This window comes from Melospiza melodia, chromosome 12 (genome assembly GCF_035770615.1).
Source record: "Melospiza melodia melodia isolate bMelMel2 chromosome 12, bMelMel2.pri, whole genome shotgun sequence".
Classification (NCBI taxonomy): Eukaryota; Metazoa; Chordata; class Aves; order Passeriformes; family Passerellidae; genus Melospiza; species Melospiza melodia.
This window is the reverse complement of record NC_086205.1, coordinates 21,792,504-21,809,866: the sequence shown is the minus strand read 5'-3', so window position 1 is coordinate 21,809,866 and position 17,363 is coordinate 21,792,504. Positions and strand designations below refer to the sequence as shown.

Genomic DNA, 17,363 nt, shown 5'->3' with positions numbered 1-17,363 from the left:
GAGGGCTCAGGGCTCCTCTGGCTCCAGCCTTGAGCCAGGAGGGCACTGATGCCATAAATGAACCTGTTCCTTGCAGCTGAGCAGTGCTGTGCTCCTCTGCCTGTGAGCACTGGCTGTAACCATGGTCAGGTGCTGAGCTCAGCTGTGGCACAGCCCCAAGCTCACAGCCAGGCCCAGCAGGGTGTGCTGAGAGGGTCTGGGCACGGTTGGTGCAGGTTGGCTCAGGGTGCCAGGAGGGACCTGGAGCTCCTGTTGCTGCATTCAGGGAGCAGGACATGGTGAAACCCCATCTCTCCCTTCCCAGCACCTCTGCTCACCTACAGCAAAGCCTCTTTAAAAACCTTCTGCAGTCATTCAACATCTACTTTTTTCTAACTAGACTTTTAAAAATTATTTTAAAAGAAAAGCCTTTGCAGAGTATTTATATATTTTTATGGCAGTGTTAATATTGACTAAGTTAAAGATTGAGCTCTAAGGTATAGGAGTTTGCCATTTCCAAGTAACTAAGGGCCGTCTCATCAGGAAATAGATGTCAGATGTAATGCTAGAGGCATTGAGGGAAGACAGCAGTTCCACCAGTGTGTTCAGGTGTTTGTTCTGACTGTGCACGGGGAGTCCTGGGGGTTTGAAGGAAAGTGTGGAATCCACCCCTGAGAAACAGCCCAACCTTGGTGTGGTGAGGGCAGAGCTGTGTATCAATGCTCTGTTTGTGGAGCATTTGTATTGACATTGTATCAAGATAAAACTTTCAATGCATGTGTTCTACAGTTATTTATTAAAAAAGTCCCACCCCTGTGCTCTAGTAAGTTCTTTGGCAGCTCTGTCCCAGGTGGAGGCTGCACATCACTCCCAGATCCAGGACAGGTCGCAGCTGCTGCTCCATCCCCATGCCAGGGACACTCTCAGGCCAGGGGCTGCTCTAATACAACAGTGACAGCTGAGCCAGGCTGGTTAAAAGCACTTGTTTATTGGTTACAATATCAACTCATGGCAACATCTTTCACTGAGCCACTGTACAAATACAAAGAAAAAGATCCATCGTGGAAAAAAAAAAGCTATAAACAAAGTTCATAGCAAGTGATTTTTTTGTCACAGGGAAGTCTTTTTACAACAGCACTGTTAAAGAACAAATGGCACAAGTCCCTGGTTTTTTAATAGCTTAAATAAAAGCCTTAAGACTGTTTCTGAATACATACATAATCCAAAGGCAGTGCAGAATCACTTCATAATTGGTAACATTACCAAAGTTTTCCAAAGTAGTCAGCAACAAGTAAAAACAAAACAAAAAAAGCTGATGAGAGATGCTGGGAACTAAAGGCAAAGTAAAATTTAGCAATTTTAGAAGCACTTTGCTTTGGACTCCTTTGGATGTAATATGTACTACAAGTGTTCAGATGCTTTTATTTAAAAAAAATAAAAGAAAAACACAAAGAGAGCACCATTGTGTAAGTAAAACAAAGGCTTGAAATACCTAAGACTATTCCACCGAAGTCCATATTAGTTAAAACCTAAACATACTGTGTGGTATAAGGATGTCAGGCACATGTAATCTGTTATCAGTTATATCAATTAGTAACACTGTTCACACATTTACCATAACAACACTGCATTAACATTCTGCATGTATTTTACATAACCAGCAATTGGATAAAAGGCTCTGGTGCCTCTGAAGTGTAGGAGGAGTGTGACCAGCATGCATGCCAGAGTACTGGATACACAGTGCACCATCAACCCATGCTAAGTACTTGGACAGGAAATGCTATCTCAAAACCAGCCATTCTGCTACACAACCATTGATACCAACTAGTCCAATTAGCCAAAACTCTCACCAACATCTTAAAGCACAGCACTAAACCTAGTGGAGGTGACAGTGTCCCCAGAGAGGACAGACTACAACTCTGGGAATGTTTTCACAATGTTTTCATTCCATCTTAAAGTAATTAATGTGAACTTCATCAAGGGATGAGCGGTTACACAACTGAAGGAAGGAGTCAACTACTTCCAGCCCATGCATTACAGTAAGGACCCACTGAGACCTGCTGCTGCTCCAGCTCAGCCTTGCCAAGGCAAGGTCAGGCCTGTCCTGGGGCAGGAAAAGCCTCTTTATTTAATGCACAGTCCCTTTGGAGTGGCACAAATCCTGTCAATCCATGGAGCTGTTGGCTCTGCCAGCCCTGCCATGGGTCTGCAGTTGAGCACAGCAGTGTGTGCAAGGAGAAGGGCTGCAGGCAGATGGAACCAGGCCACACTACTGAAGTGCATGAGCAAACATCAGCACGAAGCCACAGCAGCTTTCTGTGGTTTCCAGAATCTCAAACTGCTTTCTCCACCAATAAACAGCCATCCAAGGCTACATGGGAACAAGCCCAGGCTGGGCACTTGCCTGAAGGGAGAACTCTCTACTGGAAAGTTAGATCACATTAGAAAATGCTGACAAACTCTACCAGAATAAACTAAACCTTGTTACATCAAGCACACGGTTTCTGCTTCCCAAGCCATAACAGACTGCCTTTGGAAGAGAAGCTGAGCAAGAGTTACTCTGCCACTGTTTGGCACAATGCTCTTGCTTACTCCAGTTCTGTAATGACACAACTTATTTGAAATTCAGCTAAGGCTGTAGCCTGGCTACAAACTTTTAAAGCCAGTGAAGATGAGCCCACTCATGCTGCAAGACCTGCTGTGAGCAAGTTTGCTGTCATGGTGCAGTCACACAAGCTGCACACCTGGGCCCATGCCAACTGCAGGCACACACCAGTGTCTGAAATTCAACACTGAGTAAAACCTATCAAGGGTCATTTCATTACCTTCCTTCTTTTAGGAGGAGTTTGGGCTTTTACCATAAAAGCCACCTCCCCTTTAGCTGGGGCATCGACCTCCAGAGGTCCCTGCCAGCCTAAAGAAGGGAATGCCACAGCCTGAGTCATTCTGTGGCACCACACAGTACCTGTGGTACTGGAATCTGCAGGCTTGGAAAACAACCCACAGCCAGGGCAGGAATGAACAGCAACCATCACCTGGGCAGGATCTGTCACAGCTTCCTCCAGGCCCAAAGCTGCACCAGACGCCGATTCCCTGCTGCGCTCAGGCTTCCCCCAGGTCCCGTGTGCTGACAGCAGAGCCCCTCAGACCTGGCTGAGCGAGGAGCAGAGGCAGCAGAGCTCTGTGATGCTGTTGGACACCTCAGCAAGCAGTTGGCATTCCTTGAGATTTACTTTAAAAGCAGCTGAATCCAAGAGGCAACAGCCATCCAACAATGACAGTGAAGTTATCTGCAGTAATACCTGTACAAGAGCCATTACCACTGTTACAGGCTACCTGAACTGGTAAGAAAAGTTATATACAGCTGTAAAATTGGTTTTGGAGTTTCACAAGTAGAAACCAGTTTTAATACCAGAATGTAAAAATGGCACCTGTCTCGGCAAAGGTGTTGACTAGGAAATTGGTTCAAAACACACTTCTATGGAAAAGAATTTTTTTTTAGAAAAAGAATATTTTCTTAAAATTCCTTAGTAACAAATTTCCAGAATGATTCACTCAAGGCAGCTGTGAGTTAAAAAAAATAATCAAGTGCACCACTAAAAAATAAACTGAGTCTGCAAGATCCCAAAGAGCTGCTCACTTAAGAGAGTTACAAGAATTCTGTAATAGTTCTAGAAATGCAGACAGATCACAAAGCAAAACACTGAGGAATTGCTGTGAGACAATACAGTGGGATTTTGGTCCTACACCACAGGCTGCTGTTAGGAAATGTTCCTTCTCCAGTATAAGAAGCGCCTTTTTCTCATTTTAGAAGTGAATTTACCGTGATTGATTGGTGTATTTATTGGCACCTTCACCATTATAGACATGGTGAGTTCACAGGCACAGTCTGGAAGTACTGAAGTTTAGGATTAAAAAATGCCAGAAACTTGACAGAAGTCATCTCAGCCAGAAATCCTTTGGATATACTACAGGATTCTGGGTCCTTCTCTTTCCTCCCTGACCCAGAGACACCCAGACTCCCCATCAGTTCCAATGAATGACAGCTAACATCATCTTCCAACCTGGTGATTTAAAATTGACGTTATCTTTAAAATAAGTCACTTAAGAGAAGCCAATAGACTTAATTCCCCATTCCAAAATAGCCACAGATGTTCAGATTCCCAAGGGAACATCCACTGGGAGTGCAGACATGCTGCCAGGCACCAAAAAGTTCAGCATCCTCCCTGGGCAGTTTCAAATGGGCATCAGTCACATGATTTTCCTGTCTCTGCACTGAACTGTACTTGGTGGTATTTCTAAACGACTGACAGCGAAATCAGAAACAAATCAGGAAAGGAGCAGAAATGGCCATTTACAGTATTGGAGCTGCAGAATATCTGGCATCACTAAACCCCCATGGCACAGCCCTCAGAGCACACAGAACAAGCACATATCCTCAGGGAAGTTTTCAGGGGTCACACAGGTGCAATTAAGTTACACAATTCCTTTGGTAATTCACACTGCACAGAACTAACAACAAGCACTTTTGGCTGTGGTGTGCTTTGGCAACCCCTGAATTTGGAGAGGAATTACAAGCAATTAACTGCACAGTCAAATCCTCCTTAGGAATTGAAGCAAAGTCCTGAATTTCTCAGTTGGTGTGGAATGAGCAATCTCTGCACACATTGCTCTGGGCTCTGAGCAGCAGCCAAGTCACTGGGAGTGCACATCAGCTGCAGCTTGTGAGGAGCCAAACTCACACGTGTGGCCAGAGCTGAGCTGGCCACAGCACTCGGCCACTTGGCTTCTGTACCCACAGACTGCATGGAATAACTGATGCAAAAGCCTGCAGGGAGGAAGCTAAAACACCTGGATTTATTTTATTTTCCAATTATTTCTGCTGTTGGTGCAAGTCTACCTGGTGTTAACTCCTGGGTGTTTGGAGGTCATGACTGCCAATGGATGAACCAGGAACCACTGGCTTGAAGGAAGAACCCCCTGATCAAAAACAGGCAAGCAGGTCAAGAAGTGAGTGAATAAGGCTGTAGGTATTAACTGGGAATCTCCAGGGCCTTTAAAAAAAATTCAAAATGCCTTCCATTATAAAAAAACACATACATACCATTGGCTTCACTTTATCTACAGTAAATTCACAAAAACATTTAAAACAGCAATCTAGTTCACCCACTACAAAACTCAGAAGTGACATCTCAGGTTAAAAGCAAAGCTATAAATGTAGTTCCATAAAAAATGCAAACATATTTCTTTACATACAGACAAATGTTACATGATTGGCTGCTATAATGTGTATATTCTGTTATGTACAAAAAAAAGTACAGGATTAGCAGACTGAGCACAAGCAAAAACCCTTCAAGGACAATCTAACCAAACCACCAAAAACAAAAAGACTGGCTCTTAGTTTGTCGGTCACCATGATTATGTGTGCTGGCCCCTTTTAAAAAGTCAGTGATTTCTTCCCCCCTCCCCTATTTCTTCACTTGATTTTTTTTTTCTAGTTTACAGAAAGCCTTTTTGTGTAATAATCAGTGAATAGAAAAACTTCACCTGCAAATACAAGGTAGAAATGTTATTTCACAGCTATAGGCTGCAGCATTGATCTCTCCAGATCTCAAATGGAGAATGTACATGTTTGGCTCCCAGTTAATTCCAGATTCTGAGAAAACTGTCCCAAGACCCTGTAGCTACAGCCATGCCGTCATCAGTAACACCTAAACAGCTGACACGGTTGTCATGGCCAGCCAGGACACCTGGAAAAGAAGAAGCAATGCAAGTTCAGTGTCTGCAAGATGCCAAGGACTTCAGTTGTCACTCTGCTCTCCCAAGTAAGTCTTAAGTGTACTAAAAAAGATACAATGTAAGATCTTAATTCTTCTTTTTTGTCTTTACTCTGAGGAACCACATAGACTGTAACAGCCTTATCAAAAAATCCAACAATAAGGTATGTAAAAATATCTACACACAATACTGCCTCCATTTTTCTCTCTACCCTTATGACTTCTCCTTTCTGTCCCATAGATGTCTTCCCTAATCTGGCTCTCTATTGGTTTTTCCATTTTCTAGAGTGCTATCCACAATTTCAGCCATCAAGCACTCCCAAAATCCAGTGTGATGTCTCCTGACAAAGTCCTGGATGCATTAACTACCTTGAGTTTCTCAAGTTCTGCAAGCCCTAGGGATTACAAATCCCCCACATATTGTGGCAAACGGAAGAGCAGCACTAGCCTGCCTCTTTCCTGCTTTGGTTCTGTTTTCTCTCTAAGTCTTCTTGCCCTTGTCTGCTCTCCCAAGGCTCCCCACCCAGGTGTAGCAGAACTAAGGAAAAGGATTTATTTTCAGTCTGGACAGCAGAACTTATGTTCAGAACTGAACCAGGCCCAAGCATTTAAGTTACTGTAAGAAGTGAAATAGAAATAGCTGTGCTATAAAACATGCTGTGTGCTGACAAAAGGACCAGAAGTTTCCACTTTCTCCCAACAGCAGGGAATGCAAAGCCAAAAGACTCCTGTAGCTACATCTGAATTACTGCCACTCATGGGTGCAAAACACAACGCAAACGTGTCATTTTGCACTACTTAACCCCATACACTTCAGTGAAATACATTTCCTGTAGATGCAATTTTGGAGGGCATTCCTCAGCCTCAAGAGCTGGGATCTCCCAGCACACAGATCTGTAAAGGCCAAGAACAGGCCTGTTCTCCTGCCTCATTTACTGCTCACACCACAGGGGTGGAACTGAAATGCAATGTGACTTCTGGAAGACACAACCACATGCAATGAAAGGAGAACACAGCACTAAAGGAATCCAGCAGATCCACACCAGCAGCACCAGCAGCACCCTGGCTCTGCACTGTGCACCAGCTGTGGCCGTGTGCTCACCTGCCCTCTCTCCTTTGAGGGTGTCCCAGACGTTGCAGTTGAAGTCGTCGTAGCCGGCGAGCAGCAGGCGGCCGCTCTTGGAGAAGGCCACGGAGGTGATGCCGCAGATGATGTTGTCGTGCGAGTACATCATCAGCTCCTGGTCCGCGCGCAGGTCGAACAGCCGGCACGTGGCGTCGTCAGAGCCCGTGGCGAACGCGTGGCCGTTGGGGAAAAACTGCCAGAAACGTGGGGGTGAGACACGGGGGCTCAGCATGGAGCATACGCTGGTCATGCCGAGCTGGGCACAGCACAGCATCGTGTCACCAGGCAAAGGCAGAACGGTTTATTTTATTTCTGCATGTTGGATGATGCGTGTATGCAGCTATGCAAGGGAACACCTCTGGAACAGCACTGGGGACACCTGAGTGACTGGAATTGCAGCCAGGCAGCTCCTGGGTGTGCTCTAAGAGCAGTCACAGGGGATGCCACTGACTCCTACAAAATGAAGCAAACCCCAGCTCTGCACATCCTGGCTCAAGTGGAACACAGTGTTCCATCCTGAGCTGGTCAGCCAGGTTGGCTCAGCCAAGACAGAAGACTGCAAACAAACAATTCAATTTCCTAAAAAAATCTATTCCAAATTCGAGTTGTTCTCTCAACAGCAATATTGATTGAAATGGGAATGGAGAGAGCCCAGCACATCTCAGAGTTCAGGTCTAAGTATAGGAACTGCATTTTTGTACTGGTCATGTGTTTGGTATTTTCTCAGCCTTAACAATTTTTCATGTTTATCAAAAACAGATGCAGCTTCGACTTAGATTTCTTTCTCTATTTACCAGAGCCTGGATCTTGCAGATCAGAACATAGTGTTACTATGACAGAGGGGAAATATAATCCACTTTCTAAATATTACCATATTATTCCAGGGAATATTCAATATCAATACTAATTTTAATTGCCTTCCAGAATACTTCACTGAAAGCTCTTTTTGTTCAACAAAAAAACTTTAAGATGAGGATGTTTGGCTGTGTTTTACCCTCTCAGTATATTGCATTTATCTACAATTTTCAGTTTTTAACATGTTGCCACGCTTTAAAAAGTTTCCCTAGTCCATTCTTTACTTCTTAAAAAAAGTGATGTCTCAGTAACTGAATAAAAACACAGGGGAAACTATTCCAGGAACAGCGCAGTGCATCACAGATAATGGCAATAATAATTCACTTACAAAGTAGATTGTAAGTTATTACACAACCTTCTCCATTACATACAATTTAACATTCTCTACCCTAACTAATTGATTTTAAATCAAAGCAGCTCAGTAGACTCTAAGCTGAATTCATGCAAATGTAGCCTTTATCCTCCCCCTTTCTTCCCACGAGGAAGCAGGAGGCTCACTTACACAAACGGCATTAATGTCTGACACGTGCCCCGTGAAGGACTGCCTGCACATCCCATCGCGGATATCCCAAAGCTTCGAGGAGGCATCGCAGGCGCCCGAAACAAAAGTCCTCATGTCTGGGCTCAGGGAGAGGCTCATGACATCTCCAGTGTGCCCAGTGAACGTGGTGGTCTGCTGGCCAGTCTCTATGTCCCACAAAGCACTGCAGATGGAGTTAACACAACGTCTGTCATTACTTCAGAGTTCAAATTTTAAATACAAATTAAGGCACTGGAGAGAAAAAAAATAAAGGAAGAAAGAGGGGGTGGGAGAAGGCCAACAGAACTCAAAAACTCACCAAGTGGTGTCTCCTGAGCTAGTGACAATTTGGTTGTCATCTAGGAAGCGACAACAGGACAGGTATCCTAAAAACAAAACAGTTGTGTAAGGGTTTGACCCAGGAGTAACGACTGAGGGTGAAAACACAAGAACAGCCCCCAGGCTGTGCCACAGCAGCAGAGCACAGGCAGTGCCAGCCCAAGCAGGGCTGTCCCTGGAGCAGCAGCACTGACCTGTGTGGCCCGGCAGCTCGCGGCTCACGCGCACGTTGCCCTCCCTGGTTTTCAGGTTGTAGATGGAGCAGATGTTGTCCAGGCCCCCGCACGCCACGTAGTTGCCCGAGGGAGCGTAGGCACAGGTCATCACCCAGGAGGACCTCAGGGGGATGGCGTGCATCTGCAGGGACACTGCAGGCTCAGAGCACGCACCAGGGCTACAGGGCAGCACCAGCACTTGGCTTTACAGCCCATCACACCCAACCCACTGCACTGCACACACCCACAGCTCCTGGTGACAGATACCACATCTTCAGTACGTGATTTCATAGCAAAGCTATTGTAAACTTACACATTTACAGTCCTCGTTTATTCTAGTTAAGATTTCTCTGTCCAACTTATTTACATCTTTAAACTACAGGTTGTTAGGCAGGATGGCTGTCCCCATGGAGACTGCCTGTTTTACAGAAGCACAGCTCCACTCCACACTACCTAAGCTTTTCCCTAACAGCTGTTTTGCTTCCTTCTCCTTCCTCTGCCCTCAAACCCAAAGCACTCTTGTAAATTCTGAGGTTGTGTATTTCTATAATTCAAAACCAAGTTAGTTTTAGAAGCAACACCACACATGCAGAGAGCTACAGCTACTGCACTAGGCAAGTAAGAGTGAAAATGTTACATGTTATTATGTAATTAACTATTGCTTCAGAGACACAACCTACAACACATCACTGGTGCTCACTCAGCCATGAAAGGAGCAAAAAGAGATTGTCTGAATGAGAAAGACTACTTTTGATTTTTGATTTGCAACCATGGTAAAAGACAGACACAAGCCCATTCAAACACACAACTTATACATAAATTATTGATAAGGAGAACAAATAACTACCTTATTTGTTGTGTAACTATCCCAAATAATTAATTTTCCATCTTGAGAAGCACTGACTAGTAGCCTAAATATGAACACAAAATAAAATATGTTAATATCAAACAAACAAAAAAATCTCAAAATACACATACATCATGCATGATTATCAAGTGATTCAGAAGTTTCATAATTTCTTTATTACCTTCTGCTTTTTCCTTTTTATTGACAGGGTGCATTTGTTGCAAAGATCTAGATCTCTGTATCACCTGACTGAGGAATCCCATGGGGACTCATGATTGAAAATGATCACAAGTGCACAACTCACTAAAAACACATTTTATGAACCCTCCCCACAACTGCTTTCATTATTCATATAACTACACAGTTACACAAAAGTAAATAAGGAATTTAGGCAAAAATAAATCTTGAGAACAGATTCTAGATTAATTCCTCCCTCGAGGACACAATACAGAGGCAGTGTTTACACCTCACCATCAGCTGCTCTAAAGGCAGCAAAACAAAAATCCAAGTTACTTTTCCCACTAGGTACAAAAGGATCTTTTTTCAATGAAATAAAAAATTGTCAGTAAAGTTTTTAAATCCCTACCATAGAAGTTACAAAATTCTTCAACAGTTTGGAATGCACAATTTCCAACATTCCAAAAAATATGCCTCATCACATACTCTCTCTTGCTCAAACAGACTCAAAAACTTAAGTTAAAATTGAAAGAAGGAGAAAGCAAAATATGCCTATGGCAAGAACAAGCAAAGTTATCTCTTCTCTGAACCCCCCAGCAGTGCTGGTCTGTGATCCCCTGCAGGGGCAGCAGCTCCATTCCATGAGGCTCCCAGGGCCTGACATTAATGTGAAGGTGCCAGGGGGATCCCCAGGCTGTCCCTGGCAGCTCCAAGCTCCCTGTACTGTACACACCTGGAGCTGGATCCCCAGTGCATGGCACAGATTTTGGTTAGGTGCCCTCTGAGCTGACATTAGTGTGAAGGTGCCAGGGGGATCCCCAGCCCTTCCCTGGCAGGTTCAAGCTCCCTGTGCACACCTGGAGCTGGATCCCCAGTGCATGGCATAGATTTTGGCTAAGTGACATTAAACTGAATGCACCAGTGGGATCCCAGCCCTTCCCTGGCAGCTCCATGGCTCCCTGTACACACCTGGAATCAGATCCCCAGTGCATGGCATAGATTTTGGCCAAGTGCCCTCTGAGCTGACATTAAACTGAAGGTGCCAGTGGGATCCCAGCCATTCCTGGCAGGTTCAAGCTCCCTGTACACACCTGGAATCAGATCCCCAGTGCATGGCATAGATTTTGGCTAGGTGACCTCTGAGCGTGCGCCGGGTTCGCATTTGGATTCGACCCACGGAGTCCAGACTTGTTGTGATCTAAAAATAAACCAAACAAACCCCTGAGATACTGGGAACTATTTTTAATGCACAAGATAACAAAAATACATTTGAACTTTGATAGATTATCTATCTTGGCACACAACAAAACCATTAAAAAATAGGCTACTGGTGTACACTCAGCAACACCGACACAAACAGATTTTACAGAGACATAACACACTTCACAGTGGCCACAATGAAACTTCAGGAAGCTCTTTTAAAATAGTCCTATGTTATACTAAGACTATTTCAGATTATTAAATCTCAAAGTTTTCATTTTAAACCAATGAAAGAAAATGCTTCAGTATTTACTGCACTGTTACTTTTTAAAGCATGGCAGAACTTTATATGCAAAATAACTCTGTTTTCAAAAAACTGCTAAAAGATATTTATTTAAGTCTTTCTAAATATATTTAACACAACAAACATACTGTACTTAAAAGGTAAACTGGAAGCAAGATCCATGAAGATAGTGGAGGGGGGGTTGACTGGTTGGGGTTTTGTGCTGTTTTGTTTATTTGGGTTTTTTGGTGGGGCTTTATACACTTATTTAAAACTAAACAAACACACTGCACATTTCCAAAGGCTTCTTTCACTTTATTCTTTCAGATACTGAACAGGAACATGCTAGAGTCACAAAGTGATATTTTTATTTTTCATCTCTCAAGAAACAGCCTACACAAAGAACAGGAACATACCTGAGCAAGAGTTGTGTCACTACAGGCTTTCCTGGCATCCTGAAATAAAAAATGGACCAAGTTGAATTGGAAAGGTAACACTGAGCATCAGGTGAGAGGGTCTAAAGGAAAAATAACTCTTGAACTAAATTCCAACACACTCAAAGCCACACAGCACCACCAACTGACATGCCAATATTCCTTCTGTCACCCTAATCTGTTTTATTGTGCAAGGAATCTAAAAAGCAATGGCACACAACAAGGGGTGGTGGAGGAAGAGGGACTTAAGAAAGGCCATGCCCCAGCAGCCTTTGAATGTCCCTTTCTACAGACTATGGGATTCAAAGGCATTTGGAGCCATCCTGAAGTCCCAGTGCCTACCCTGTTCCCTGCACTCCTTCCCTGGGCTGGCTGTGCTTGCTCAGGGTGTGCTGAGCACAGGGGAAGAACTGATCCACCTGGAAAAGCAACCACATATTACACAGCATTAGCAAGCTCTGTGCCCACAGTAACCCTCCTGCTGGCTGGGAGAGAAGGGTGAAAATCAGCAGGCAGGATGCCAGGAGCAGGACAGACAGCAGGATTACCAAGGCTTAGTGATGATGCACTTGACACAAACTGAAGGGAAACAAATGGCCCAGTGACACCCTCACCCATTTCATGGAATGGGTGGTGCCCACATCTCCACACAGACACTCCATGGGTTTTTCCTTATCTCAGACTCTATGGACACAGGACTTGTTTCCTGCATATGATCCAACCTGACCTAGAAAACAGACTTGACTTTCATTGTGTAATTCAGTCCCACACTGAACCCTGGCACAGGTGAGCTCCTCTGAGCCTCTCCTGCAACACAGATTGTGCAAGAGCTGGTTTCAGTCCCAGCTGGGACTGCTCTGCTCTCCTGCAGCCCAGGGCCCTTCCCAGGACACACAGACAGGCATGGCCTGTCCTCCTTCTGACAAAATGGCTTAAAGGGCTCGAAGTCAGGCAGGAGCTGTGCAGCACAAATTGAAGTTAAAACATCACCAGGAGCAGCCACAGAACCCTCTCAACTCCTGGAAATTTCTCCACCTTGTGCAACCAGTGAAGCAGCCACCCAAAAACAATGGTGCCTCTTCAGCAGCACTTTGTGAGTCCCTCCCAAGTTCAGTCTGTGCAGATTGTTCAGTCTGTCCCTTTGAGAGCAGGAACAGAAACATTTGCTTGCACATTTTGGATCTGCCTCAACATGATCAGGCTGGGATCTTCACGTTTTTTCAAGCTCTTGCTTGAGAGTTACTTGACATTGCAACTTTAACATTTCTTAAGTGCATGTTTATTTTGACCACCCTTTGTAGCTCTCCTCCCAAAAAGCAAGCCTGAGAGTGGATTAAGTCATCTCAACTTATTTTTATAATGTCTGAACTGTAGAAATATTTATAAAATGTTGACGTCTGGAATCAGGAGGGGTTTAAAATACCAGAGCAGCAAATCCCTTAGCACTCAGGACTTATTTCATCCACAGGAAGAAACACACTGCATTTTAAATGACTGCTTGTTTGATTGTCCTGAAATAGCTGAAAATGTTCAACATAAAAGGAATTCTGAATGCAGTCTGAATGAAACAAAGCTTTTTTGCTCTTTAAGAGCAAGCTATTAACAACTCCTGTATTTGAGGCTAATACTTGCAATTCAATTGGCAAAACTGCAGGAAAAGGAGACTTTCAACAGGCTATTTTAATTCTTACCTTGAAACTGTACTTCTACATATGCATCACCATAACATAATCATTAGTGTCAAAACATAAAAAACTTCTTTATGTAATTGCAGATTTTTTTTCAGTTCAGGCAGCAAGACAATGCAAAATTTGTGAGAAAAATCCAACTGCTTGATCAGTGTGCAGCCCCCAGACTTTCCTAGCACACACTGCAGGTTGTAGGGTTTTTTCACCCCAACTGTATTTTTTAAATAGTGTTATTTGTCCAAAATTTCTGGTTTGAATGACACTGTGCCAAGTAAGCAACACTTCTAAAAATCATTATCCTCAATTTCAGTTCTCACAGTGAGGACACATGTATGACATGGGAATTTCATTACAGACAGAACTAAGAATTAATTTTAGCCATCAAGCCATCTGACACATATCTGACAATTCATTGTTCCACCTTCCTGCACTCTCAGGCTGTGCATTGTCTGTGCACAGACCAGAGCTCCAGCTGCATGGGGAGACACCTAGATATCACCTAGATACTGCAAAAATAAAATTGATAGTCATGAAACACTTCTAAAATACTGCAGACTGAAGTCCATTGGGGAATCAACAGCTCTGCACTGCAGTTTCTACACCTCAGGACACTGTGAGGTACAATCTTATCTGGACCTCACTTCTAGGCACAAAGCTGATTTTCTGTGGTTATACTGTTAGAGGAAATACCAGACAAAACCCAAGAGTTGTCCACAACTAAGACAGAAAAATGCTAGCTGTACATAAAACATCTAATGCAGTAGTGACCTCATCTCTTTTAAGGAGTGCATCAAAAATAATTCCTGAAAATAATCAGCCCAGTAGATATTCTTGACACTTAAAACCCCCCTATTTTCAGTTCCTGTAATTATCCTCTTGCCCATCCCAAACAAAAACTGTGCAATGATTTAATCAGCAAGATAAGTAGCCATCTCTTCAAATATGAAATTGAATTATTTGGCCAGAAAGTTTCATGGACATTAAATCATCAGAAGCATTTTTAATTGCCCAAGGATCTGAAGTTAGAATTAACTACAAGGTATCCAAGCCTGCACTCAGATGACAAGAGGGAATCACCAATTGCCATTGCTGAGCCAAGGGACCCCAAAGGCAAGAGAACCAGGGTTACTGAGCTGATACAGCTGACAGATCCAGTTAGCAGTTTGGGTGGTTGAGTTACAAAGGAAATGTTCAATTGACCTAAAGCCACAAAATGGAGCCACTACCCAAGAGTCCATCACATTTCTGTGCTCCAAAATTTAAAAAGTAAGCAAACATTCCTGCAGCACACTCTAAGCCCTCTAACTTGCCTGGTAGCTCTTTCTTCCCACAGCTTTGCATGAAACCAGACTCACCAATTGTGTGAGACTGAACAAACTGGCTCCCCTCAACATAACACCATGATAAAGTCTTTACACATCATGCAGAGAAGAACTGAAGAATTATGAACCCCTTTTAGCAGCATAATTCTGTAATAAAGCTTCAGTTGGAACAAAAATAAATAGTATTTTAAGCTAAAAATTTCCTTGTATCCTCTACAGAGTAGGTGGAAGGGGCACAGTGGCACAGCACTGCCTGATCCCCACCCTGTCTCTCCAGTGTGGGAAGGGAGAGCAGGACACAGAGGCATCCCTGGATGGCTCTGAACGAGCAGCAGCTGCCCCAGCACAGCCCTGACACACCAAGTGTGCTCAGCACGAGGCTGACACCCCCAGCAGCCTCACACCTCTCAGGAGACTCCACACAGCAACTGCTGCCAGCACACGCCAAGGTAAAAAAAGCCTCTGTGCATGCAACACATTCTGAGAAACCTGTACTCTTTATTCTTTAAGCCATTCCCATATAAATCAGATTTATGAATGCTTCATGCTTTGAAAATTTTGATGAAAAATAAACAGACTTTGAAGATCCTTATTATACTTCCCTGAAAACTGCATCACTGACATATAAATGCACGTTGCAGAAGATTCCTGGAAAACTAACTTTGGGCATGACAGCTCATCCTTGGTTTATCTTCACTGAGTAAATACAACAAAAAAAATAGCCTGTATGGGGGCATCAGCATTTAATAAAAATAAACTCTACAGGAAGCCAAGAAACAGTGTTTGTAGAAATGACATCCATTCTGGAAGGCTCTCTCACACTCCTGCTTTAACATCAGGTGTCACCTTTAGCCCAGGACCAAGCTCTTCTAACACCCTTAAGCCAAACTTGTCATGCCTAGGTTCTAGAAGCTTGCTGCTCCCTTCTGTTTCTAAAAACCCAGAACATAGACCTTGCAGAAACACATACACCCCCCAGCACCAAAACTCAGCAAACCTCAACAGGAAATAAAACATTTTGTTCAAGAAATATTACAAATTTACTTCATTATACCAAAGGCTTTTCTGATTTTTACTCAAATATTCTGAAAATATTTTAAGCTCTGCACGAGTTAAACTGGAACAACTGCTAGATCTTTACAGTTTGTTCCCAAAAGGGAGGAGATCTTTACAGTCTGTTCCCATAAAGGAGGAGTTTTAGCATGGAAAATAAGCAGTTGACAATTCTTACTCTGATTTGGTTTCGCAGCTGCTCTGCCTCCTGCCGTAACTGCTCCAGCTCACTCATCTTCAGCCTCTATTTCTCACACTCCACTCGTGAAGAAAACCTGCCAAGAGGAGGGAAAGAGATACTGAAAGTTATTTTTCTCCTCACTAGAAAACATAACAAAAAAAACCTAAGAATCTGTGTATATATTTATTTTTATTCTACTTTTAGAAAGGCTTCCAAACAGACATTCCCTTTAGTACACCGTGTTAATGAATTTGGCAAGACCTAAGTGATTTCAATTCCTGAATTACCACGAGAAGCAGAAATATGTGAAGTCTATTTTAAATACAAAAGCAACTGTCAACAGAACCACCCACTGTACTTTACAAACCTGTTTTGTAGCAGCTCCCTGCTCCCCCGCCCAGAGATCTCTGCCAGGCTGTGCCCCAGGATGGCAACACAGAGCAGAGGCTGCAGCTGCCCCCAGGGCTTGCCCCTGGGCTCAGCAGGGCTGTGGTACAGCCAGGGCAGACTTGGTTTTATTAAAGATGAAATTTCTGAATCCTAGACTACAGCTGAAATAACAGATTATCTCCACTTTTTTCTCATATTTTTTTTCAGGCAAAACACAATGATCTTTAAATTTCAAAAGCACTCACAGAGTGAGAGGGGATAGCAAAAACCAAATCCTCCCTAAAAGCATCCTTGTGCTGATACAGCTCTCTGCTCCCTAAAGCAGTTGTCATCTGAATGAGGACTCCAAGCCAACTTAATAAAAATATCAATTAACGGTAAGACCACATGCAGGCACACGTTCAGATTATTTTTTTTCAAATCAGATTTTTGCATTTGATTTTTTTCAGTGTTGAACAAGCTTCCTCAGATCAATTTTCTCAGGTTTTTATCCCCAGCACAGCAGTGCAGTCAAACACCACTAGAGACCTCTTAAGTCTATTCACACACGGAGACTTCAAAATCCTTGCAGAAGTAAATTGCTCACAGACAAGCCAGGCACTTATTTGTAATTTTTTCATGACGGAAAATGCACACCAGAAAGGTGACAATAGTGGTCCCATGACATTATATAAAAAGACAAAACACTTCTAGCTTGTAGAGGAAGACAGACAAGTCAGACTACTGCTCACAAAATAGAAAGGAAAGGAAAAAGGAAAGGAAAAAGGAAAAGGAAAAAGGAAAAGGAAAAAGGAAAAGGAAAAAGGAAAAGGAAAAAGGAAAAGGAAAAAGGAAAAGGAAAAAGGAAAAGGAAAAAGGAAAAGGAAAAAGGAAAAGGAAAAAGGAAAAGGAAAAAGGAAAAGGAAAAAGGAAAAGGAAAAAGGAAAAGGAAAAAGGAAAAGGAAAAAGGAAAAGGAAAAAGGAAAAGGAAAAAGGAA

At 43.2% G+C, this 17,363-nt stretch overlaps 1 protein-coding gene across 2 annotated transcripts in view; it reads right to left on the bottom strand.

Annotated features, from left to right (window-relative positions):
- Positions 1 to 948: 948 nt before the first annotated feature.
- The window catches only part of GNB4 (G protein subunit beta 4), a 31,387-nt gene continuing 14,972 nt past the window's right edge, over positions 949 to 17,363 (bottom strand). The window contains exons 2-10 of one of the 2 annotated variants that reach the window (XM_063167271.1): positions 15,994 to 16,090; positions 11,735 to 11,773; positions 10,927 to 11,033; positions 9,659 to 9,722; positions 8,791 to 8,953; positions 8,577 to 8,643; positions 8,240 to 8,441; positions 6,859 to 7,075; positions 949 to 5,729 (exon numbers count right to left, since the gene is read on the bottom strand). In XM_063167271.1, coding sequence (XP_063023341.1) covers positions 5,623 to 5,729; positions 6,859 to 7,075; positions 8,240 to 8,441; positions 8,577 to 8,643; positions 8,791 to 8,953; positions 9,659 to 9,722; positions 10,927 to 11,033; positions 11,735 to 11,773; positions 15,994 to 16,050 — 1,023 coding nt within the window. In that variant the 5' untranslated portion in view covers positions 16,051 to 16,090 and the 3' untranslated portion in view covers positions 949 to 5,622. Of the gene's footprint in view, positions 5,730 to 6,858; positions 7,076 to 8,239; positions 8,442 to 8,576; positions 8,644 to 8,790; positions 8,954 to 9,658; positions 9,723 to 10,804; positions 10,876 to 10,926; positions 11,034 to 11,734; positions 11,774 to 15,993; positions 16,091 to 17,363 lie in introns of those variants that run through there. The other variant, XM_063167272.1, reaches the window with a different exon arrangement.